The 26,633-nt window shown below is 42.0% G+C and overlaps 2 protein-coding genes across 2 annotated transcripts; one reads left to right on the top strand and one right to left on the bottom strand.

Annotated features, from left to right (window-relative positions):
- Window positions 1–8,656: 8,656 nt before the first annotated feature.
- On the bottom strand, window positions 8,657–10,954 carry med10 (mediator complex subunit 10). Its single transcript, XM_038725521.1, has 4 exons — window positions 10,708–10,954; window positions 10,537–10,620; window positions 9,947–10,049; window positions 8,657–9,482 (listed from the first exon to the last, which is right to left on the bottom strand). The coding sequence occupies exons 1-4, from the start codon at window positions 10,827–10,829 to the stop codon at window positions 9,387–9,389; spliced, it is 405 nt and encodes a 134-aa protein (XP_038581449.1). The 5' UTR covers window positions 10,830–10,954; the 3' UTR covers window positions 8,657–9,386.
- A 1,653-nt stretch (window positions 10,955–12,607) lies between these two features.
- On the top strand, window positions 12,608–26,321 carry ube2ql1 (ubiquitin-conjugating enzyme E2Q family-like 1). The gene is made up of 3 exons (XM_038725483.1): window positions 12,608–12,854; window positions 13,518–14,436; window positions 22,729–26,321. The coding sequence occupies exons 2-3, from the start codon at window positions 13,732–13,734 to the stop codon at window positions 22,858–22,860; spliced, it is 837 nt and encodes a 278-aa protein (XP_038581411.1). The 5' UTR covers window positions 12,608–12,854; window positions 13,518–13,731; the 3' UTR covers window positions 22,861–26,321.
- The last annotated feature ends 312 nt before the right edge of the window (window positions 26,322–26,633 follow it).

Below are 26,633 nucleotides of genomic sequence, written 5' to 3'. Positions count from 1 at the left end.
TCCAGGATCATTAGGACCAAGATGAATTCTGCTGGAACATCTTGATTAAAAGTCATGAAGAGAAACCGTGGGCACACATCATCGTGATCCTCCCGCCTCGGATGAGGACAGAAAGTCTGCCCTGATGAGGACACAAGTTGGAAGAGATGCAGAAAAAAAGAGAGTGGGAGAGAGACAGATGAGGGATGATTAGGCTTCTTTTGTCCATTCACTACTTTAGAATAAGTCAAGTGTAGGCAGCAGGTGGATTCAGGCAGTGTGGGTTTGAGTCATCCATGAGGAGGTGTCTGTATTTGTGTGTGTGGGCAACACAGCACAAACTGCCTCTGACCTGATCAAATATCACTCATAATTGTGGGGAGGATCCAGAGAAAAAGAACAAATGGAATTGTGTTTATCAGATTACCACAGGCCTCTGTTCACTTTTTCCCAGCTGGAAATATGGTTGAGTGTGTGTGTGGGGTGTGTGTGTGTGTGTGTGTGTGTGTGTGTGTGTGTGTGTGTGTGTGTTTGCTTTTGTTGTGTTTATAAGAGCATCACACTAGATTGCTTTACCTTAATGGTGTAAATCATTTCTATGAGACTGTTCTGAATCTCTTAAGATGAATGATGCCTCAAGCAGAGACGTGTGTGTGTGTGTGTGTGTGTGTGTGTGTGTGTGTGTGTGTGTGTGTGTGTGTGTGTCAGCAGAGCAGCGATAGCTGTTACTGATGTTTTATGATGTTGGAGTCACATAATAGCCCCCCAGCTAGACTTCGAATTAGACCACTGTGAAGACCCCACCCTGTCCCAACACACACACACACACACACAAACACACAGACAAGGGACTTACGTTCTTTAGCCCACTATGGGATCAAACTGTATGCACAAGTGACTACGCTTGCAGATATGCACACAAAACACACACGCATGCACAGGCATACACACACAGACTGAAGAGGCGAATAGAAATAAATGCATACATGCCAAACTAGCCAGCAGAAGAAAAATACACACACAAATACACATGCAATTGACAGTGATTAATGAGCTTTTGTTGTTGCTGTGTAACAGCACATCTGCTGCCACGGGGACTTCAGCATGAGCCGGAAACAATATGGCTTACTTGGCCCATTATAGTGGCTAGTCATAATGAAACACACACACACACACACACACACACACACACACACACTTCTGCCCTCATTATGCTGGTGGCAACCCCATTTTGTCCCAATCCACCCCCCTCCTACACACACACATGCACACACACTGCAAACACACACATATGCCCATGATGCGTTTTATTTCCATCACCACCCGCCCAAGAACTGGGAAACCTGCAAGCCTTAGGACCTCCAGAATGCTTCATTCAGGGTTTCTACAAAGACTCCCCACTGATTGTGACCTGCAGGCAGTCATCTCTACCACACTGCAGACCACAATATAGACCAAAGCAATAATACGTGTCACTTTTCATGTTGCTTTTTTGCAGAGAACATCAACAAGCTCATAAAATCAACAAAGAACGCGTTGAAAAGAAGGATTACAAAAGCTGGATAAAAACATTCAACGATCAACTAACAGTTTATCCAAAGACCACCTCTCATTTGTAATCTGGAGTGTTGAGGTACTGATTTGGAGTTCATTTTTTATTAATTTGTCTTGTTCCCAAACTAATTTTTGCTCATTAAAATGAAACCTGCCAAACGTTACCCAAAGTGTGTTTTTCTATGGATCCTCAGTTTTAGTACATTTGATGTATAGGGCTGGCTCGAGGTCAGATGTGCGTGGGTGGAAGTCTGTGAGATGTGCATGTGGCTGGGTCACCTTGTGAGTGGTGGGGTGGCGCTGCATGTTTGTTGGTGGAGGGGTTCAACCAGCTTGGCATTTATGTGATGACCTCTGTGGGGGTCACATTAGAAGACAGAAGTTGAAGCCAAATGGTGAAACAAAGGCAAGGCGTGGCTGTGAGTTTTATGGAGCCTGCCGTGTGTGTGTGTGTGTGTGTGTGTGTGTGTCCATAGGGATAAAAAGAACCCGAGGACAATAGAGGTGTGCAGCAGCTGACTATAGGGGAAATTATTCAAGAAACAAATTAACATCTCACTCGACCACTTGGGACACTGCCTATAAATCTCACAGAGATACCGTAAAATGATCTTCAGCCTTTTCCTTTAACTACATTCTGTTTCTCTAATACATACAACTGTGAGTCAAACTGGTTCAATACAGCTTGTCCTATTCGTAACAATCAGTGCCTGGTGCTCTTTCCTTACAATGCATGTAGCACATACAATGATGCATCTTATGTTTTATGCAATGGTGGAAGATCAGATCCACTACAAGTAAAAGTAGCAATACCACAAGTAAAAATCCGGCAACTTTCTCAATTGATCAGGTCATTGTCTGGTCTATAAAATGCCAGAAAATAATGGCTTCACCATTTCAAAGAGATCAACGTGATATCTTCAAGTTGCTTATTTTGTCCAACCAACAGTCCATTAATGTTATAGAGAGCCTAAAGCTGATGATACACGGAGCAACTTTTAGAGCAATGGTGCTGGGCAATGTTGCCGTCAATAGTAATGAGTAAAGATTACCGTTTTGATTCCATTTGAATTGAGCCTTGAATTACACATATGATTTTGGTCAATTTAAAATGTAATTTTGCAAGTCAAGAAAGTCGCAGTTTGTCATAAAACAGTAAAGTTACATGTCATTTGTCATTTCAACGAACTACATCTCTCGTCTCGCACAATATACATCACCAACATGTTAGCGCGGTAATGCTAACTAATGTTTGTTGCTTGATTGCTACTAGCTGGATACTTAGCTGTGTTCATGCAGAAGTATATCTCACCTGATGTGTTTAATCCAACAACTCTCAGTCCTTTTATCACATCATCCTCTCTGGTTTTTTGACGTTAGCTTCAGAAACGTTAGCTTCAGTCATTGAGAGAGACAGTTACGACGTCATATACACGACTTCTGGGTTTGTGGTCTTTGTAATTATGTATTTTCAAAGTCTTATAGCTGAACAGTTTTACATCAAACTGCAACTTTCTTGACTTTAAAATGTATCTTTTAAATTGACAAACATCATATGTGTAATTCAGGGCACAATTCAAATCAAAATATTTGTTGTCTCCTGCCATTGACTACCGTACAATATTTTTCTGAAATAAGGTCCCATGGTGATCCACCGGAAGGGGAGGGACTTAGGCTCTCTATTAGTAACATCTTTGCTTGTCATGAGAATCATAATGTCTACTGTGAAAAAGGTATCTGGCTGTTTAATAACAACAGACAGATATAAAATAAATAAATCTACAAGACATACCATATTTGAAACAAAGAGACAGACAACAGCAAATATATACTGAAGCAGAATTCCCCCAGTGTTTGTCTTGATACCCTGAAAACACACGGCCTCAGGCCAAAACAGCCTCTGGCAAACACCACTATCACAGTAGCGCTTATAAAAATGTGAGAATCTCCTCTGATTTTCTTCCCAGGCCTTGTTTGAAGAGGTAGAATAATTTAGAAACCGTAATCATACACGGTGCATCAGAGGGCATACTATGTAAGTGCACAGTAAATCATAAATACAATATGATGGCTCATAGACTTGTGCAATCACATGTTGACAGCAGGTGATGAAAATGATCGATTTCCTCTTTTCACCATGTAATGAGCGAGGTTTAAACATTGCAGTGGGATAAGGCTATTCCCTGCATAGCACTGCTGCTATGCATTATTCGTCGTTGTTGCAACACACTCACGGGAAAGAATATCACATACGCACATACAGATATACACATTTTCACCTCTAACATTTAACGACAAGAGAGAAAACGTCGGGCCGTCTACAGACTCAGATAATTAAACCAGGGGGAAATTATAACAGCTCGCTCTCTCCTCCCCCCTTCTCTATCTCGTTTCTCTCTGTCTCTCTTTCTGTTTTGTTCACTCCCACTCTTACTGCTTGTCAGCAAATCAGTCTGACTGCAGATGAAAATGGAAATCCAAAAAAGGAGAGGGAAGAGAAAAGAGGAGGAAAGTACATGTTGACGGTAGGTGCGCCACAAAGGAAAGACAAAAGTAATATTTTCCATCTATTTACTTCTATCTGTGGTGGTGGGGTTGTAGCACAATAATTCAATTGCTGCTGCGGCAGGTGCGAGGAGTCTCATGCAGCAGACATCGTTAGGCTAATTTATAGTTTTCATTTAGTGTTTTTATCATCTCATTATTGGCCATCATACACATACACGCATACAGACACACACATTCAAACAGACACTGGCACCCCTGAGAGGGTCCAAAAGGTATAATAGTCGTGGTCCTCACCAGCCTTTGTGCTGTGTGTCTCATTAGTGTTTGCAACACAATCAGGCCCTGCTCACCTCCACAGCAGGGCTCTTTGACTTGACTCACACCATGTGCCTCTGGTTGAATGTGTGTGTGTGGGTGGGTGTGTGTGGAGTTAATAGATGTTCAGAGAGCAGCAGGTAGGAGTGTAACTCCTGCTGTGATGTGTTTTACAATTCATATCTGAGCACTGGAGTACTGTAAAATCGCCAACACAAATCAACTGTGATGAGCTGGGGCCTGTTACCCCAACACACATACACACGCGAACACACACACACACACACTTTTAACATTTACCATACGGCACTTGGACACACACACAGCAAAAGCCATTGTCCAGAGAGGAGAGAGAAAGGATGGGAATGGGAGGGGTGTTTCCATGGTGACCAGGGCGACAGAAGGAAGAAGGGGTCTGCCTCCCGACCTTCATTGAGAAGGTGATGACTGTCACTAAGCTGAGGCAAGACAGCCAGTAGTCACAATGCTCGAGACAAGAGTGAGGGAGAGAGCGATCAGCAGCCGTGTACGCCGCCATTGCTGTGGCCCTTGTGAGCTTCAGTGGTCAGTCTGAGGCACTTAGCATTAGCATCAGAAAGACATTATGCTAATAACCTCAAAGGCAGCAGCCCCCGCCTTTGTGTTTTCTGCGCCAACCCAAGGGCACGGGAGGATTTTACATTTCAACTGCCGTTCCAGCCCTAAACTCCCACATCATTTGCATGAAGATAAAATAAAAAATGGGAAAAAATATGGCGCATTACACAAACAGTGGAGTATGGCCAAGGTCCACAACCCACAGGCACAGAGAAGAAAGACTTCAAGGCAGCATGACGGAGGGTAAAACAAGCTAAACTCAGAATACACTAAAGACAGTTAAAGTGAAACCAGAACTTCTGTTCTGAACTTCTGTAATAGAAAGAGCTGGACACTCTCTTTTTATGGGGACAAACAGTGACATTAGGTCATTTATAGGCTCTCTAGTTATTCAGATACAAGCCATATTAGTGTATAGTTAAGTCACACATATGCAAACTGAATTCAGCATTGAATTCATATGTAATTTAAAAGGTTACGGTCTCTCAGCTATAAGCACAAACTAATGGTTAAATTATTGGTTAAAGTGGAGGTAGTTTGCCTTATGATGATGCATGTCATGCTTCAATACCTTTCTTTGACCTCAATTTATGTTTGTATGTAAATTGAATTAACTATTTAGAGGCTGCAAAGGCAACAGATCACCTGATACTACACCAAACACTCCTTCACAATATGATACCTGCAGGATAAAGTCAGCGATGCGGTGCCTTTGTTTTTGAAAAGCAATTTGTTGAGTGTCCCATTTACGCCATGAAATTGGAGATAGGAGGTCTCTTCCAGCAGACAAAATGAAATGTCACAGGGTTGGGCAATTACAGTATTTACTTCAGCCAGCATGTTATATGTTCTCCTGCATTAAAGAACCCTTCAAGCCGATGAGAATGACAAATAACAAAGGGGAAGAGAGTCCACCTCCACATGAATCATTTCAATCAACGCTGCTGACATACTTCTAGCACACCACTGCTCCTCTGGGAATGCAGAGAAAGATGCCACAGAAGAAGACCATTGAAAAATAGGGAAGAGGGTAGCCTAAGTAAGAGAAGAGGGGGTGTCGGGCCTGAGCAAGAAGAGGAGGTGAGTGGAGGGAAGAAAAAGAGGAGAGAGGGAGACACTCAGTCACCTTGGATGAGTCATTCAACACACCTCAGCACATCATACAGAGACATATATGCAGTACAATACTCTCTCCCTCTCCTTCGCCCCTTCCCTGGTTAGTCAAGCATCACGACACACATCCGCACACACAGTCAGAGTGTCACCCTGTGAAAATAAATGTCACGGTGCGCAACCACAAACTGGATAAAAACAGCATTTAATTTATTTTCTCATCTCTTCGAACTGGCTTGTTATTGGATTGAAAGGGTGCCCTTCACCGGCACCGCTATGACTCAATGCATTAAGGAAGTTCGTCATCCACAGACAGAGAAGCCGGGTCAGAAGGTAAAAATAGGCTACAAACGAAGAGCAGAGAAACGGAGGTGGCTGACGGCATCTGAAAAAGGATGCTCGTGGTGCTCAGAGTAAAAGAAAGGAATGTTTGTATCCTTGCTGAAGTACAGGTACTGTGAGGCGATCAAGTACAAGGACGTCTCTCTGCTGACAGAGTCACTGAGTTTCCTGTTTCTTTGGTGCTTATGAGACCAAAGGTGTCGCATGAAGTATCATAAAACATTTAAAAATGCCAATGTACCATTCCCAAATTATACCATTTTAACCATGATTGAAATTTAATTAAGATTTTTTTTTACACACTAATTATTGGACTAATACTTTAAACATATTTAAATAATATTGGTATGAACATGGGAATACAAAAAAAGGTATCTGCATGCTGGAATCAGAGCTCTCTTAAGCCTTAACTGAATATAGCTTTCTTTTGTATTGATTTTCTGTATCTAGCACCTATCCAACAAAAGTGTAGATATGAACTATGTACTCCACAGTAATCATGTTTGCTAATTCTATATTTTACATAAAAAATGTATCCAAACTTCTGAATAGCTTGACATTTTGGGAAATACGCTCATTTACTTCCTTGAATACAGTTAGATGAGAAAATAAACACCACTCTTTTGTCAGTAAATATGCAGCTGCAGCCAGCAGCCATTGCATATCTTAGCACAAAAACTGGAAACAAAGGGAAACAGCTGGTCTGACTCTGTCCAACGGAAACAAAATCCTCTTATACAAACACCTACCTACCAAAGTCTAGAAATGACAAATTGTGGTTTTATGGGGGATTGTGTGCCAGACAATCTTGGCACAGTGGCTTCCTGGAGTTGTAAAACCTCATAAAACCCCGACATGCCAATTTTCTACATTTAAATAAATGAAATGTAACGCATTAATCATTGAGCTTTAGAGGTGTTGGTAGATGGATTTTGATACATTCGAACAAAGCCAGGCTAGCTGTTTCCCTCTGTTTTCATTCTTTGTGCTAAGCTAACTGGCTGTTGGCTGTAGCCTTATAATTATTGTATACACATGAGAGTGGTATCAATTGTCTCATCAAACTCTCTGCAGAGAATAAGTGTATTTCCAAAATTTTCAAAGTAAGATTTTAAAATCTTCTACAGAAATATGTTTAAGCTTTAAGTATAAACCACATGAGAAACAAAAGAAATAGACTGCTCCACCTCCTTCCCCAATAAAAGATGGAAGCTGAGCCTTTATTAAACCATGTCTGACTAAACGAGACGTGTGTTTGGAAATCCTCAGGGAAGAGTGACAGCAAGAGAAGAGGGCTGTCTGCATTACTTGGGTGCATAGATCACAAACCAATAACAGGGCTCATTTCCCTCCTTCTGTCCCAGAGGATGGGCCTCCAGGGTCAGAGGGGCGTGTCGTTGTGGTTAAACCCCAGCAGAAGGAGGCATGTTGGGCCATAACCTGCATGATGATACAGCCCTGTCTGTTTCCAAAGCAACTGAATCCCTCTACATTTTTACATTTATGTGTCTTACATTTTTCTGTGTTCTCATGACTATGTCTAAATTTCTATATTTTGTATATCAACGTGAAGCACATTCAGTTTACTTGTAATGAAATGTGATGTATAAATCAAACCGCCATTGCCGAAATAGACCGCAGAACCACACTTATAAAGGCAGTCTATAGTTACAATGCAAGATGTTCGGGAGGAGACACTTGAACCGAACACGTCACTGATATATCTTCAAGTCCGTGCATGTCATGTCTGCATGTGACCCATTAACACATTTACCCACACTTCAGTTCTTTAACTTTTGAATATCACCTTAATTCATAGGATTATAGAATAATAATTCCAATACAGTTACCATTTTTATGAATATTTTATTATTTGTAATAATCTAAATAGAAATCGTAGCACTTGTTTCAGTAGTTGTCAGTGGTGTTATTCTCCTGTATTTTAGTATTTTCATCCTAAAATATTGCACCCTCTTGAGTATAAGATCAACCTACTGTACATCTAAATAGTTTTTACATAAACATTTCCTCATTTTCTGCTCCATGAATGCTTGAAAAGTATGAAATATTTACTTTAGGTGATCGTATATAATTTTTTTACTACTATACTTTGTACATTAATCACCTTATGTTATGACTAATATTGTAAAATTGAAGCATACAACACTCACAAGTGACCTTTTTGATTAAATCTTTTGCCAAAAATATTTTCTTTTCATGATTGTAACGAAACACACAACAACACAGCATCAGTCCAACACGGATCATTTAATAACAAAAAAATTATAATACAAACAAGTTACAAATAAAGAGTGGACTCATTTCTGACCATGTCAAGTGATCAGGCACAGAATTACCACCAAATAACATTTGCATTCGATAACCGTGGCCTTTAGAAACCTGAGCTTGATACAAAATGTCATGAACTGTGTGGTACAAATGTATGTTGAACAATGATTAGGAAGCATTACAAAAGGTAGAGAGTGAGAGTATAAATATACTGTATGTACAACTGATGGAGTAAACTCCTTAATGCAAAATCCGACAGGTGCCTTGCAGCTCTTGAACATTTTCTTCTGTACAGTTGGGAGTTGTAGAAATTGCTTCTGTTGCTAACTCAGTGCCGATGCATCAGCAGGGACATTAGAAACAAATGTGTCTCTTGGCACTATAACAACACAACGCAGAACACTTTTTGTTTCTTCTCTCTACTTCTCCCATATACTGATTTGTATTTCTTTAAATTAAGTTTAAACGTGGAGAAGGAGGATTGGCTGAGTCAGAGTGCTGAGCAGAAATAACACCTTCTCCCTCAGGGCACTGGTCAGCAACAGTATCATAGTATATGCAAAGAACTAATAATGGGTTATTATCTTATTCTGCTGGCAACCACAGAGGATCCTGCTTGGTCACACTCCATTCAGGCTTTCACTTCAGGGGTCACAGGCTGAAGGTCTGGGGTCATGGCGCAGCAGTCACTAGGAGGGGGCATCTTCACCATGTATAGCCTTATACTTGGACATCTCCTCTGGAAAGACTTTGCTGAGCTCGGAGATCAGAAGGCTCTTAAATTTCTGTGACAAACAGCAGAGGTGGGTTTATTACTGAAATATAACGGATTTTAATTTTATGTTCAAGATAAATAAAAGTTATGTATGTTTATTCTAAGGAAATAGTAGCTGACCAGTACAGTCTGCCTTGTGGCCATTTACATCACCAAATAACAAAGAAATGTTAGACACAACTGAACATAGAGAAAAATAGATCAAGCAGAACTTCTACTGAACCATGAAAAAAAAAAAAAAGATTTAATCCAATTAATTTATCATCAAGAGCAAGGCCACTTCAACAGAGATGGCTGTCTCCAGTATGTGGCTCTTTGTATATTGAAGATGATCCTTGAAAGGGGCATTTTTGTTGTTGTAGGAATTTGTAAATATGCTTGGGAGCACTTAATCAGTGAAACAATTTGTTGGCTCTGTTTATTCTTGCAGTGTCATTGGTGGAGAATCTCAGTGACCCTGGCCTTATCTCTTACCGTCATGGTGTCAATCTTCCCTTTGACCTGCTCGTTCCTCGCCAAGGCTCTCTCCAGACATTCCTTGGTGTACAGCTGAGGGTTTCGACCTTGGTCAATGTATCTACAAACACATGGCATAACATCAGTAGAGGGAAATGTGATGAAGCACAGGTGATGAATTAGATATTCCTTTAGCTAACTTGTCTTGATTAAAGCTTTGCTTCCTGGCACAAAATACATTTCTTAGACCTCATTTTCTAAATAATCAACAACAAAAGAGTGAACAATTTCTTCAAGTTGAAAATGTTATGTTTATAGTAGTAGAGTATGCCGAGTTTTGAAGTGGCTCTCAACAATCCAGAAAAAAAAAAGTTAAAAAACCTATGTCAAATTACCAGATTGCGGACAAGGAATGATACTCTAAAATCGTCAGAATTTCAAATGGGGTTTGGCGTGGCAAAGCGATATGTTCTCTCCACACAACAGTAGGCTGGAATCACGGCAATGCAGCAATGTTTGAGAACAGCAGATACGTAAAGAAAAAACGCCTATTTTATGGGTTATAGAACCGGACAGGCAGAACCACACAGCCTAGCAGCTGGACTCACTCAAAGACCTCCAGCGGTACGTTGATCTCATGAAGCTGTTGACGGCATTTCTCGATGTCTTGCAGTCCAGATATCATGAAATTTCTAAAAGGAAAATGAGCAGAACAGGTGAATATAATGCTTATTTGCAGACTCGTACCATAATAACGTTCTCAGTGATACACGACTCACAGTTTTTGGTTGAGTCCTGCTTGGCTGCTAGGCTGGAAGTCGCTAACGATGATTCCCAACTGTCGAATGTTCTCGATAAACTTCTCCAGGTGCTCCTCCAGGTTATCAAATTTTTCAGCCATCTTAATAAACTATTACTAAACCACTAGATATACATAGAAAGTACTATATTTAGAAGAATCCTTTTGTCAAATACCCGCTGTTTACAGCTAGCCTCCGACTCTACGACGGTCACAACGCCGAACTGCTTTACGGCAATAAAATAGCCAATCGCTGTTGGTAATGTTCCGTTACCTAGGTATCAACCAATGACAGATGGTCGTTAACTGACGCTGAAAGCATGAAAGTGTCGTGCTGCCAGTTAGGAAGAAGCGTCTTTGTCAAGACCATATAATGATTTGAGTTAATAACTGCAGAGGAACGCTGACTTTACTACATCTAAATCAGCACTATAAATTTATTTATTTAGATTATATTTAGAAGATGTATCATTTAAGTTGGAAATGTGTGCAAATATGGGGGTATTTATCAAGCTTTTATTATTAAGGACACACACCCGGTCCAAAAGACAGACAATGAAAAACTTAAACAGACAAACACTAAAGTACAAAGGAAAAAACATACAGTCCACAATTAATAAAAACGCAGGCTAAAAGAAGTGTTGTTCAAAGCCAGCACGGCTCCAGAAGATATTGTATTGTTATGCATTACTATGTGTGTCTAAATGCATAGACAGCGCAGTATTACTTACAGCGCAGTATTACTTACAGTATTTACAATTAGGCTATGTTAGGGATCATTTCAAAGACAATTCAGGAATATGTCTAATAGGCTACCCCCTGGAAATGTTCTGCTGCAATTCAACTCTACATTCAAAAGCATATGAAGGAAAACTTAAGATGTGTGAAATAAAGTTTGCCCCTATAAAATCCTAATGGCCCATGGTTGTAGGCTACTACTACAGGAAATTATGGGTTGATGACTGTAGTTAACCGTGCTGTTTAAAATTTTAAACACAATCAGTAATCAAGGAAAATGGCTCAAAATAGCCTGTAACCTATTCTCCAACTAACCTCTATAATAATGCAGAGCTCTGCTCACAGTAGGCTACGTGTATGGTAACGTGTAGGCTAGTCTGTGTAAGTAGGCTACTAACTGCATCGTGATAAATGGGAGACTGAAAGTGAAAGTTGGTGACGCTGACATTACAACTCTGGCATTTAACCATAACCTGTATTCTTTCAGGTGAACACGGGAACACCAAGTTACACAGAATTGGTCAGAATAAACCAGGAAATAAACCATAAGCCTTCAAAATAAAAGCAACGTCATATTAACAGATATGGCACCTTGCACAGGATGATGTAGTCCCTAAATCTAAATAGCCTATGAAGTACAACAACGTTTTATGTGTGGAATAGACTTTTACCACCGTTTCTGGCCTTAAATAGATGTTATCAAGATACAGTCACTGTAGATAGAAAATGATGCTATTTTTAAAATGTGTATCTTATAGACCACTGTGGCATTGCTCTTCATAGCCTATCTCCAGTTCGTTCTTGGTGCATTGGAATCATCGTTGTGCCTTTTGTGCTATAAGCTATTCATGTTGTTCTTCATTTCACACCCAATAGTTATTGAGCTGATGTTACATTAAAGATATAGGTGGGTCAGTGAGGTTTTTTTTTTTTTTTTTTTTTGGAAAAGGCAACAAGCCTAACTCAAAGTTAGTGGATTTGTTATGGTCCTTTTTGTTTACAGCAACCGGAATATGTCAATGCTGGAATTATCATATTTCTCCATAAATGTAACCATTTTAGAAGCTTGCTCGGTGCCCTGAACGTAAACCAACTGCTGGTCTTTTATTTTGAAATGGCGCAGCCGCCGCAGCGTTTCACCGGTGAGAACAGCCTGGCTGAAGAAGGATTACCGGGGGCTGGTTTGTCCTGGGCTGCATTAAAGCTGGAGCCGCCGCAACTGCAAGCACATCAAAGGCTCTCCTTCTGCTCCTCACTGCTGCTCCCACTGACGGCAGGCCTACTGGATGGTGGAATCATTTCTTCTTTTTACGCACAGCGGGATCGGTGTCCGGTCCGCAGGACGAGACATAAACGGACATTTACTATTCCGAATTTCACCCGTCTACGGTAAGCACGGGCTGCTGTCTGACCGCAGGTCTAATATTGGCGTGTATGTGGGCGGGAGAACACGGAAAATGTATGATATTCTCATGATAAGCACTTATGTGGATGCATAGTCATATTGTTATTTCATCGGGCATTATGATATTTTAATTCTTTATAATAATATATTCCATATTGTTTTACAACAGTATGTCGTGTATAGGCTATATATCCTTTCAGTTTATAGTAACCTTAGTAATATGTTTCTTATCTCCTCTTTTTAATCTCCCATAGCCTATGTTTCTATATTATGTCCTATAGGAGTCTAGTGTGTCTCTCGTCCATTTGTTATAACAACCATGAGATGCATTATGGTGCTTTTTCCTCCTATATTGTTTCTTCTGGTAGCCTGTGGTTCCTTCTATGATTCCTGTAGCCATAGATGTCCCTGTATCCCGGTATGCACCCTTCTGTTAAAATGTATTATAAGATCACCTCAGTGCCTCTGCGTAATGCATCGTCCTATCATTGAACAACTGCAGTCACAGTCATGATGTCTGTCCACTTTTTGGGGGACACAAGACTGACTTCCATTGATCTGTTTTGACGAAGCAGTTTAATTTTGGTCTGTATGCGAAAATCCATGTACACTGGCATTTATTTGTTGTTTTACTTCCTTTTCCTTAGTCGAGCCGTGTCGAGATGATGCACTGAGGAGAACACAGCACAGGCTCCCCGGTTGATCATCCTGAGGCTGCAGTGAACGGAGGGGGGATTGCGGTACAACAAGGTTAATAATCAGCATCAATACAGGTCTTCTCTGTGATCGGGAGCCGACTTCACAGAGCGATTCTTGCCCCTGTGCGGGGGGTCGGCGGAGAAATATAGATCTATAAAAATTATGGCCACCCTACTGCGGAAGATCGGTCTGATCCGCCTGCACGACCGAGACACCGAGGACCCAAAGCACCACCAGGGCTCGTTAAAGGGGACCAAAGGGAACCAGAAAAACAACGCCAACAAACACTGTCAGACCGCGAACGAAACCAACATCCTGAGCACCCCGGAGATTAAGGCGAGGAAGCTGGACCAGCACGGCAAGGACAAGCCGTCCGGCAAGGATAAGCAGGGCAAGGATGCGAAGGAGAAGCAGCAGACGGGAGGAGGCGGGAGTAAAGCGACCAGTGCCTCCTCGATACCACCGCTGGCGCCACACCGGCAACACTGCACCCAGGTCCGGACGCGGAGGCTGATGAAGGAGCTACAGGAGATCAGGAGGTTAGGGGACAACTTCATCACGGTGGAGCTGGTGGAGGACAACCTGTATGACTGGAACGTCAAGCTGCACCAGGTGGACAAGGACTCGGCGCTGTGGCAGGACATGAAGGAGACCAGCACCGAGTTCATACTGCTCAACGTCACCTTTCCCGACAATTTCCCCTTCTCGCCGCCGTTCATGCGGGTCCTGACGCCCCGATTGGAGAACGGCTACGTGCTGGACGGCGGGGCCATATGCATGGAGCTGTTGACCCCCCGCGGATGGTCCAGCGCCTACACGGTGGAGGCGGTCATGCGGCAGTTCGCGGCCAGCCTCGTAAAAGGACAGGTGAGGGGAGGAGGGGCTGGCGGGTGAGGGGGCCTGCATGGGATATCATCAACCATACGGCATGTTAATCGTCTCTGGTACATTTTTTTTTCAGCCATGACAAGCACTGGGTATGAGCAGTTCCATTAGGCAAGCGTGCCTCATGCGTAATTAACGCGTAATAATGCTTCTACGTACGTACAACATATGCACACCATGGCGGGTGTTTAGTCTAATATGAATGTTTTAACAAGTTTTTTGTTTAATACAATTGAAAAAATATGAAAATGTCTTTTTGGTCATTTCCAATGAAAAGCATGAATCAATGAAATGTCATTTGTGGGCACCAATGGAGTGACCGCTCATGTCGCCATGTTAACAGGAAAATCATGAATGAGCAAATGATCCCGATTGGGAGATAGTTTTACTTTTTTTTTTTTAAGGAAAAATATCATTGCAGGACAACGGTACTCAGTAAAAGTGATGTTTTTGCTATTAATAGCATTTTATGTGCTCAGTGTGAGCTATATGTGCTGTATATCACGGGCCTAGTCTCCTCATTCCCCCCTCCTCTCTGCTACCAGCAAAGCCATGATTGTGAATATTACTAATCTTTATGTGACTTTTACAGCAGCCATTTCATGCAGTGCAACCCCCAGTATCTCGTTGATGCCAGCCCCTCTCTGCAGTCCTCTTTTATTCTTATTCTCTTTTATTGCCTTGCATCCTTTGATAACAAAGGCCTGCTGCCCTGCAATGGAAGAGTCCCCATTCAGGCTCAAATGCATCCCTTGCGAAATCTGTACTGCTATCAGATTATTCTACATAAGGATTCTACAGAATAAGACAATAATTCAACATGTGTGATGTGGGGATAGAAAGGCAGATGAATAAATAGAGACAGCAGGTAGCCCATACCTACCAGCAGTCCTCAGTGACTTACACTGACTGGATTATATAATCCTGTCAAATCTGTTTTTCACATCCTCAGTGCACTGCAGCAGCAGCAGCGGCGGCGGCTCTGCAATTCCGATGGAATTGGCTGCATCTCCAAATGCACTCCAGGCTATAATCGTTTAAACTCTGAATAGATTGTCTGTTTTCCATCCAGATAAGAATCAGTGTTTTTTCCAATATATTTTCAAATGCCTATTTTTGTGTCATATTCCCGTCCAGTCTGCTTCTTTCTCCTCTCTGGCTCTCTGTCTTTTGACGTCAGCAGTATGACAGTGCTGTGACAGGAAGCCTTATGTAAACTGTCACTGGATTCTCCTGCCCAACCCCCAATGCTTAGTGCTTTTTTTGTCTTTGATGATATAATGGAACATTATTCCTGAGTCATCTGGTCATTAAGCATCTGTTACCAAGAGAGGTCATGCAAAAAACTATACCCACAGCGTAGAGACAGAGAGATAGGAAAGTGTGTGTGTGTGTGTTCATCTTGATTTGCTGCTTGAGGAGATGAGCTTACAGCTCCGCAGTGCTCCCTAATTATGGTGCAGTGTCTTCCTTCTCCAGTTTGCTAATGGAAACAATATTGATTAATTATCACTGTGTGTGTGTGTGTGTGTGTGTGTGTGTGTGTGCAAACACACACAGACTGAGTGCTCTTGTCGGCAGTGAACTGTGGTCTGTGTCGTTATCTGTTTTGCAGCACACACCTCAAACTATCCAATTGAAGGAGTTTGTGTGTGTGTGTGTGTGTGTGTGTGTGTGTGCGTGCGCATCTCTTTACCTCTTTGTTTGCCTTTTCTCTGAATATGTAGCGCACGCAGGCCCTGGCATGTGTTTCATGTCCTAATTTTCCAGTAGAAGTGTTCTTCTCTCATGCACCATGACAAACACAGCACACAGAACTATATATAAACCTTCGTTCGCCGAAAATATTTATCCGTCCTTGGGCACCGGTTAACTGTGACAATAGAGATGTGGCTTGTTTAGAATCTCCCTCCCTATTTTTAGTGTGAAAGGATACATGCAGTGACAAAGTGGTGAGGTGAAAGTCAACACAGCCACATGTGTCTTCACCTGCAGATGGGAGCACACACACACAATCACACAAGCTGAGATGAGGTGACATTTTAGGAGGTTTGACTGAACTTGAGGCATTAACTAAAAAAAATAATAGACTGGCCGTCTGATACTTAACTTCCCATTTTAAGATGATCACTGTCACGGGGTTATCTAGATTATATGACAGTGAGTTAAGCCATTGCTCTGCAGGTGGTAGAAAAAGGTTGTCTAGTGTGGGACAACTCAGTCTCAAGTTTGATATGGTGTCTGTGTGGTGTGAGCCACTGTGGTCATTGATCTGTAATACTGTATTGTTGTCTGTACAGCAGTGTTTACACTAGTACACTAGTGTCATCTAGAATAATAGTCCATCACAGGCTATAACGCATTCTCTTCTTCACAATTTGCACTGCAGGCACATCTGATTAGATTACTTAGCAAACATTTCTTCACTATTCATATCTTTAAAATAAAAAAAGAATTCCCACACACTGCCAGTCACTTATACAGACACATTTCACTTTTCACACCTTATCACGTAGTTAAGCTCTGTTGTCATTGTTAGCTGTTCATTATTCATTTGAACTTGAACAGGCTATGTTGGAGAAACTAGCAAGAGACAGCTAGATTTTGAAAGTACCCAACATTTTGTTTTTTTCATTTTATTTATTGATTGCTGTCGGGGTGTAAAGAACATTTCAACAAATATAAAGAAAAGTGCTTCTGAAATAAATTGCCTACCCTACCTTTAAATGTTGGAATGAGCAGATATAAAGTGCTAAAAACGCCGCCCAAAGTATGAAATTGTAACATAAGTTGCAGGGCGACAACAATTTTAATAAGCGATTAATCCTTTTAAGTGTTGCTTTGCTTATAAGAAAAAATGGACATTTGCTGATCAAACCTTTTCAAATTTAATAATGTGCTGCTTTTGTCCAATTGAAAATGGAATACATTTGGATTTTGGAGTGAAATCCAGTAAAAACAAGCATTTTAAAGACATCTTGGGTTCTAGAAACTCAATGAAACTCAATGAAACTAAATGATCAATTCAATATGAAAAATACAAGTAGATAATGGAAATAATAGTCAGTTGCAGTCATGGATATGAACATTTAAAATAAGGATAAAACATGACCAAACCAAATTAAAGTAGGGTATTCCTGCAATCAGTATGTCACTTCACAAGAAACTGAGATATCCTGAGTTTTAGTCCTGAGTATGGGTTAAGCCCCTAGACTGGACTGGATCCTACATTTCCCATAATGCAAGTGGATAGTGTCCTTCATTAGACCCCTAATGCCCACTTCTCTGAAGACCCACAACTCCAGTTTGTAATGCAGACTTTCTGTTAAAAACATGTAGTCTCCAGGCCCTAGCCTAGAAAACCCCTGATGACATCATCAGGGTTATTTTTTCAAACACTGGAAAGTTCCTTCAGAGCCACAGAGGACGAGTAAATTAAACTCAGTGTGTGAAACCAGTCCCTGTAAAGTTTTCTGTGGTTGTTCTATTGAAGTTCACTTTTATACCGTACAAGGATGAAAGACAGCAAAGTGTTATGCTGACTGTGTGCAGTCAGGGGACACTTGAGCCTATTACCCTTAAATGACCCCGTCATCAGTCCTGTGGGGCTCTCCTTAATGATCTGATGAGGATGATGATGACTTTGATCTCTATTTGTTTATCCCGACCCCTCTAAGCACATGTCTGCGTTATGCAATCCCCACCGCCGCCAGAGCTGCTTCCCAGCATGCACTGGGGCCTTCACTGCTCTGCCCATTGACTGATCTTCATTCACACGATTACCCAGCAGCCACTTTGCACGAGTGTGTACCTCTCGACGAGCAGGCGCTTAACTCAAATAGATAAACACTGACATGGCACTGTATAGGCCCCGGGTGCTCACTCAGCTGAACCGCAACACGCACACTCACACGCATGCACACCGATGCACACACTCTTTTATTTCTCTCACGAGTAGATATTTTTACTTTCCCTCCGTCCATCTTTGGATGCGTCAAACAGAGCCATTCTTGTGGATGACCCCGAACACAGTGGCGCTAATTAATGCTCAATTTCCCCCTTTCATGCTGAAGTCATAGACTTTTGTGTAGATGTGTGCATCAATGCACACATTCACAAGCATTATAATCACTCTCTCATTCACACACTCTCTTCCTCCCTCCTCCTATCTTACTCCGTTTCAGGTCTATGTTTCTTTGTCTGACTCTCACACACACACAGGCACTGTTTTCAGTGTAGGCGTATGCAAATAGTCCATCTAATTTGTCTACACACGCACACATGCTGCCCAATGTTCTCCTCAGTGGAAACAAGAGAAATTGATAGCTACTGTGCGTAAAGCAAGTACATGAAGCTCACAGTGATTGGTTTAACAAGCCGAGGGTACGTTCCTCATTGATACCCAACTGCCATAATGATATCCATCCAAAGGCAGCGGCCGCCATTTTGAGGTGGTGACAGCAACCAGATGGCGTGATGTGAAGAGACGTGAGGTTATGAAGAGAACAACATATCCAGGCTTTTCACCAATGCTCTCTGACAGTAGCCAACCGGTGCATTATCTGTGTTTGTCAGCTTGGGTAATCTGTATTACAGGCCTCTGGCAGCACAGTGAGGCAGAATAGGTTTCAGGCAGCGCTGCTTAGATGACGCCCAGCTGGTTTGTTTTACATTTTAAAAGGCTGTGTGGATCAGGTTTTTGAGACAAGAGGAAGTTGTCTTTTAATGTGTTTTAGTAAAGTAGAGGAACAGAAAGCAAGTCCCAAAGGAACACTGCATGTAACATCTGATTGAGGCACTCATTACTGAGTCATGTATGGAGTTTTTCAAAACAAGTGAAAAACCCCGCCAATGTAGGGAAACTTTTCTGATTTCCAGCGCAAATCAACTTCCAGCTTCATTGTCTTCATACTAGGTTGGAGATTCGCCAGATCCGACCTTGTTTCAATTGTCTGTCTTCATTGGAAGTGTCTCATGTGTCAAACTCAGCATGAGATTAAATGACCTGTCATGGCAGACATTTATAGCAGGGATTGATTTCAATATTGATTAAAATACAAGCCGAAAAAATAGGACACGCTCTTCAAAGTGTTTATGCACTTGAGCGAGAGACGCGGAGGGAAATTGAGAGTGTGAGTGTTGCTAAGCCCTGCAGTGAAATGAGGCCAGTGTTGCTATAGGAATGGAAACTGTAACCCTAATCTCCAGATCATTCAGTGTTATCACCTCATCTCCCTTTAATCCCCTGCATCACTTTTGACCCAAAATAGCCCAGCAAGTACGCAATACGACACAGTGATCATCCATCAGATGTCACAGGAGCAGAGAATTAGTTTTGGACAGTGTTAGGTAAAATCCACTTCTTGTTCACCAATGCTTTTCTTGGGCTAATGTTGTGGCGCATTATTGGCTGATAAACTGTGATGTTTCATCTAAATGTTGTATTTGGGCTCTTCTTTCTCTGTGTTGAGACAAAAGTATTTAGTAAAATAAATGCTGTGAGTTGCTATCTTTTGGACCCAGGAGTCAGCCAGTGTTTTCCGGGGACACAAATGTCCAACGCATGCTGCAAAAATACCCCTGCTCAGTCCCAGTGATACAACAACCATTGTTAACCAGAGAGAAAAAAAAGAACAAAAGGGATGAAAAACTGAAAAGGGACAATACGGGAAATCCCACAACTCTATATCTTTAAATAAGCAACTGAGAGTTTGCTAATCTTATTGTAATAAGCCTGCATGGTAATTCCTCAAACCAAAACCTTAAAAAATTCCATCAAGGATGGATTTGTATTTAAAACAAAATCAAAGTTAAATCAAAATGGATTAGCATAATTAGCACTGATACACACTAGTAACTCATCCATTTTGTTTTTCACTTGCTTTAAAGAGCTGGTTCACCCACATTACAGAAGAAACACATCTACCACGACCCCCCTAAAATTGAGGTGAATTGTAAAAATTCAAAAGCATTCTTTAACCTTTAAAAAATAAATATAAGGTGTTAATTAGTGAGATTTAGAGGTGCAGGTAGGTGTGGTATATTACCTTTGAGCAGACCCAGGCTAGAAGTTCCCCCCCTTTCCAGTCCTTATCCTAAGCTAAGCTAACAATGCTGTAGCTTTATATTTACCATACACACAGATATGAGAGTAGTATCCATCTTCTCATTTAACGTTCGGCAAGAAGTTAAATAAGCACATGTATTTATGTGCAGCATGCAGAGGAGCTCACCATCTAAAAGAATTTCATTAGTATTGGTTTTGGTGGAGCTGCGTGCAATTTTCTCCCTGCCTGGAAACATTCTGGGTAGAGGGGAGGTGGTGCAGTGTTACAGAGCATGTACAAACAAATACACTAAAGTACCTTACACAGCAGCAGGCTAGTGTGTAGTGAGTCAGCTACAACATAGACTTCAGTAAAGCTGCGGTACAACCAGTGGACCGAGATTTACTGTGAAGTCAAACCTGTTGGTCACGACCTTCCATTTGTGATGTTTCTGTGTTTCGGAAGTGATTTTTATATACAAAATGATGCACTTCAAACTGTAGTGACATTCATATGAATCACACCTTTGTCATGGCTGGGTATCTATCTGAGTGTTCACTGTGAAGACAGTTGTTTCTTTTTCTATTCATGCTCCCACGCACTCTTCTTCAGGGAAGACTTAGCACCACTGCCAACAACAGAATAAGCAGCTTTATCATCACTGGCAACGCCCACCCCTCTTCTCTTCATTTTCTTTGCCCACACAGACTTATTATTAGCCCCAGTGTGTGAAGGCGGGAGGGCTTTAGCAAGGTGGTGCCTGGGTGAAAATGTCTCTGTGGGATGTCAGGGTGTGAGATGCTTTTCACACTGAGCACAAGATGGCTACATGCTTGTATATTTATTTTCTGTCATATTTACAACCTTTTCATCATTTAGTGCAGTGGCTGGTTTGGGGCTTCACTTATCTCCCAATTGGCCAGTGTAGTGGAGGATATATTTTCACCTCTGATTGAACCTGACATCTTAAAAGCCCTTTCCCTGCCTTTAAACATTGATCTAATGTTGGTCAACCTGCATCCAGACCACTTGTCCTGTCAACATCTCCCTAGCGGCAGTGCATTCACCATTGAGTTCATCCATGTGCACATGTGGGCTGTGTCTCAAACAGCTTTTCCAGGATGAGCTTGACATGGCTACTGACAATCGTGAACAAGAGAACCATCTTTCAATATAATGATTATTTTCCAGTGTTTTGACTTTTATATGACAGTAAACTGAATATCTGTGGGGTTTTGGAAATTGGATATTTGTAGATGGCATTTAGGTAATAAGGATTTTTCACCAGTTTCTGACACTTTACAGGCCAAAAAATTGTGGATTTATCAAGAAAATAATTGAGACATCCCCTAAAGATTTGCCATATAGTGGCTCTAAATTTAAAGTGGAATTGATTTTGCAGCTATGCAAACTCAACCATATGACTTGGATGGAAGCTTCTATCTTAGTTATGGCTAAACAAAGCATTATTCCTATATTTAGATTATTGCCAACATCTAATCAGTTGACCTGTTTGTCCATCCAATTATGTAAAAATTCATTCACAATTTGGAGGTTTCCTTCTGACAGACAGCCACTGTGTAAAAATGGCTTCTGTGGCAGACATTGTACTTTTATGCTGGGCTGTAGCAAGGCATTTAGAAATACCATTAGTCCAACTTCCTCTACATTTCCACATTATAATTATTTACTTGTTCAGTTATATTTTCTCCAAATGCTATCTACTTGCATTACGGCTAAATCTCCCAGCTGCCAAAACTATAGAAACGGGAAGTTACAGCTAGCGTTGCTCTGAATCTGCTACTAGTACCTCTATAGCTCACTATGTTATATCTGGTTTGTTCAATTTGTATATAAACCAAAGTGTACAAATGAAACATACTAACAAAACACACCATATGCAAGATGTTTGTAGAATGTAAACTCCTCTCCTCTTTAAAACCCCCAAATCCCCAGAAACATGAAAGACCTTGGTGTCCTTAATGTTAGCTACGCCTCTGTCATGGTGTCCTCTGTGTAATTAAGAGGAGATGAGATGAGGGAATACTGATGTTTTTTTTTAAACATCTGTGTGACATGCAGACCCCGCAAAGAATCCTGGAAGATTTAAGGAATGAGTCAATTCGTTATTGTCCCATTAGCGGACAAGTTGGATAGCTTCTGTATTTCCACACAATCCTATCCTCATTTCCCTCCTTTCTCTCTGTGTCTTTGTCTTTCCTCACAGGGGCGTATATGTAGGAAATCAGGGAAGTCCAAGAAAGCGTTCAGCCGCAAGGAAGCCGAGGCCACCTTCAAGTCCCTGGTGAAGACCCACGAGAAGTATGGCTGGGTGTCCCCGCCCGTGTCCGACGGCTGAGTGCCCGGCCTCCGACCCTCCGACACCCGCGCTAGCCGGACAAAACCCAGCTAGCCCCGACACGCAAAACGACACACCACGCTAACTCAACTATCTCTCATCTTCACCTTTCGCTGTTTCATTCAAGAGTTTTTTTTCCTTTTCAGTTTTGTGTGTCTGTGTTGTTATTTCTTGACAATTTTTTGTCCTCATTTCCGCCGAAAACTCTCGGAGAGCAGACACGCCATCACGATGTCACTACTCCACCAAGAAAGCGACTTTCGTTCCCCTCCCTCTCACCCAGGGGGGTTCTTTCCCCTATTTCGGAAAGACCTGAGAGGGAGGTGTGTGTGTGTGTGTGTGTGTGTCTGTGTGTGTGTGTGTGTGTGTAGATGTTTGTCACTCCATTGAACATCAGCTGGGAGTGTGTGCACGTGCATCGGAGTGTGCGTTACTGTTGGTGGATTTCTTTTTTCTTTTTTTAACGCACACCCATGCACGTGCAGTTGGATAAATCGGACAGTGGGGACTGTTCCACCCATGTGAAAGACTACTGAATGAAGGAGACTCATCCCCCTTTTCTTGTGCCCGCAATCCCACCCTCTCCTCTCTCTCCACCCCTCGCTCCCTTCTTCTCTTTAGCACTGAACTGGCGTCACTTCCCACCGTCTCTCTCTGTAGCTGTCGGGTCATTTACATATAAATGAAGCTGTTAATGTTTAATAGACGGGCAGCGCACTGGCGTTTATGCTCACTCATTCAATCCTTCATTTCCCATTTCTTTCGACTGTGCCGTTGCTCACAGTTCAATGCAACATGAAGATTGTATTTTACATGGAGCTGTGCTCTCTCTCTCTCTCTCTCTTTATTTCGCTCGCTCGTTCACTTTGTTTCTCTCTGTTTCTCTTTGTTTCTCGCCATCTCTTGTGGCTAAATTTAGAGCTCACTGTTGCATCGATGGATATTAATTTCTAATGGAGAAATTAGTCACATGTTGCTGTATGCAGAGACTATGTATGATAAATAGATTGACAGTCAATCACCTCTTTTTCTCTCTCTACTCTCATGTTATTGTGTGTGTGTGTGTGTGTGTGTGTGTGTGTGTGTGTGTGTGTGTGTGTGTGTGTGTGTGTGTGCTGCAGAAGAGGAAGACTGTAATTTCCCATGATTTAGATACCAGATGGTACAGCTGAAGGCCAGGCCTCAGTATGTGTGTGTGTGTGTGTGTGTGTGAGCAAGGGAGACTACCCTTTAAACAGAGAATATGATTTACTGTGAATGACACTAAGGCCTAAAGGGAGTGCTGTTTATTTGTTAAATTACTCGTCGCCGTCTTGTTCCACTTTCTATGTCCGCTCCTGATTAATACTACTGTAAACGTGTGTGGTTGTGACTGAATACCTGCGTGCACATAGCCTCGTCTGTCTCTCTCCGATCAATGTAAAGAACTAAAGGTCAGCAGAATATACACTTCGGACGCACACACAAGCACGCCCACACATCCACACACAACACACACACACACACTCGCTCGCACACCTGCGGCCTTGACGGCTGCGGTAACACTAAGGAATGAAGACAGACAGGGGCTCGAGCACCGCCATGGATGGAGTGGTGCTTTAAATGAGCGTACGCTTCAGAGCCCGCCTGATTGATGTCTGCTGAAAGAGGGAGAGGGAGAAGACGAAGAACAGAGGGAGAGGAGGGAAGCTTTGATCAGTACCGGCTGCTTCTCAGAAATGTCAGGTGGCTCACAAAATGGCCGAAGACAGATATCATTTGCGCTACCCGTTGTGATTACTTAAGAGACACACAGTTCCTGAGTTCCAACCTTTAAAAGGACGTGTCTAATATTAGCTCTGCGGCTGCAGCAACGTCGGTCTCAATCAACCCAGGCTCCTACTAGCCACAGACTGCCCATCCGTCCAGTCCAGTGTGCTCCTTGTATGTTTGTTTTGCTATCTGCCAGTTAAATGTCAGAGGGAAAGCTGCTAATTGGTCTGACATTTCAGCAGAGCGTCATTAGAGAAGAGCAGCTGAGAGCAGAAGGATAGAGGATGTCAAACCTCCCGCTCTGCGCTGACATTTTGTCACTGTGTGTTTTTTTTTGAGGGGGAGGATGGGGGTGTAGGGAGGGCAGACAGTGGGTTAGGTGAGGAGAGACAGGAGCATATAGCTCAGTGCCAGTCAGCTCTCAGCCCAGCCGTAATCCTGGAGCAGGATGTTCAAACCGCTGAGCTGAAGCCATTGAGCTGAAGCTGCCAGCACGCAGCGTTTGGACCAGGCCGCGCCGCGTTTGAAAGCCCGCCTTGTGTTGCGTTTGTGGTCGATGACAAATGTCCGCCTGTGTGTTTGTGTGAGTGCATGCGTGTGTTACACTCCCATTATGAAAAAAAATAGGCAAAAGACAAACAACAACAAAAAAAAATGACAAAACACCATCTGGTATGTGATCATGTACGAAAGCGTGTTAGTCCTCTTTGAATTCGGCTAGTCATTTCAGGGTCGATCGTTTAGTGATCTCTTGGCTTGTCAGCGGAGAAAACTGTAAACTGAATTATTATTAAGACAAAATATCTCAAAAGCTGAGTGTTTGCTGGTTTCAAGAGAACAATTTTGTGATATAGTTTAGATTGGTAGTTTGCAGACACTAACTGGGTGAACTGATTATGTTGTATTATATCTGCATGTGATATGTGATTGGTAGCTAGCTACTGTATATCTTTTTTCAAGAAAAGCAAGAAAAAAATACGGGGGGTGGGAACAAAAATGCAAATGCTTCTCTTTTCTTTTTCTTTTTTTGGGTTCTGTACTGTATGTATATTTTCTTTCTTTCTAAGCGTCCTAAAAATGTCACATTGTGTTATATGAATGTTTGTGTTTTAATTTATTTGTGGTTTGCCAAAATGAAGATTTGAAGCATGTTGCAGTTATTGTCACAAGAACATGAGAAGAAAAAAAAAATCATACAAAGAATGATAGCCTATGTATTTGTGCGATGGGGGAAGGTGTGTTTATTTGGGGGGGATTTCAGGGAGTCAAGAAGGACAGAAGGTTGGAAAGCCTCAACATTATAAAGGGAGTATTTCCTTCATTGGGAGTGCATCAAAGTGGAATCAAGAAAATTCCTACACTCCCATGAATACTTCTTAGTCCCCTCCATGATGTCACTACTGTCCCTTCCCCATTGGTCCTGCTCTAGACAGTGAATTGGCTTATGGGCAATGCAGTCAACACAACGATCTGGACTAAAAGTTCCCCCAGTCACAGATCTAGGATCAGTATGACCTCCCTATGCTTCAAATCTCACTCGTGAAGGGAATGTGCATATCTGACCTGTGATCAGTTACTCTGGGCAACTTCATCCCACTCCTGACTCGAGTGTTTGGTCGAGACCGAGTTCATAAAAGTTCAAATGGTGAAAGGTCGCTGCAAGACCAAACAGGAATGTGCAATAAAAGTTACAGCTTATTCAAACTCTGCTGATTGGACTGTGGTTTTGTTTCATATATGAGCTAATATCACACCTGGGAGCTTCGTTTGCTGCTACACCTGCAGGTTTTTTTAATGACCCACTTCAGGCTGCTGTGTCCTCTGCATGGCCCCTGCATTGTCCTACTTTCATTTGCTGCAGTCAATAAGACATTGCTTCTACCATCCTCAGTGAGGACAGACTATAATCATACGTCCTCTACTCTTGGGCTTTTCAGATGGCCTCCAGCTCGATGGAACACAGTGTTCCCTTTGTGTGTGGAGTGGTCTCCCTAATCTGAAACAGGCGCCTGCAAGTGGAT

The sequence above is a fragment of the Micropterus salmoides genome, unplaced genomic scaffold (genome assembly GCF_014851395.1).
Source record: "Micropterus salmoides isolate LMB-PRFRI ecotype aquatic unplaced genomic scaffold, ASM1485139v1 Ms_hic_scaffold_17, whole genome shotgun sequence".
Taxonomy (NCBI): domain Eukaryota; kingdom Metazoa; phylum Chordata; class Actinopteri; order Centrarchiformes; family Centrarchidae; genus Micropterus; species Micropterus salmoides.
This window is presented reverse-complemented; position numbering and strand designations above follow the sequence as displayed.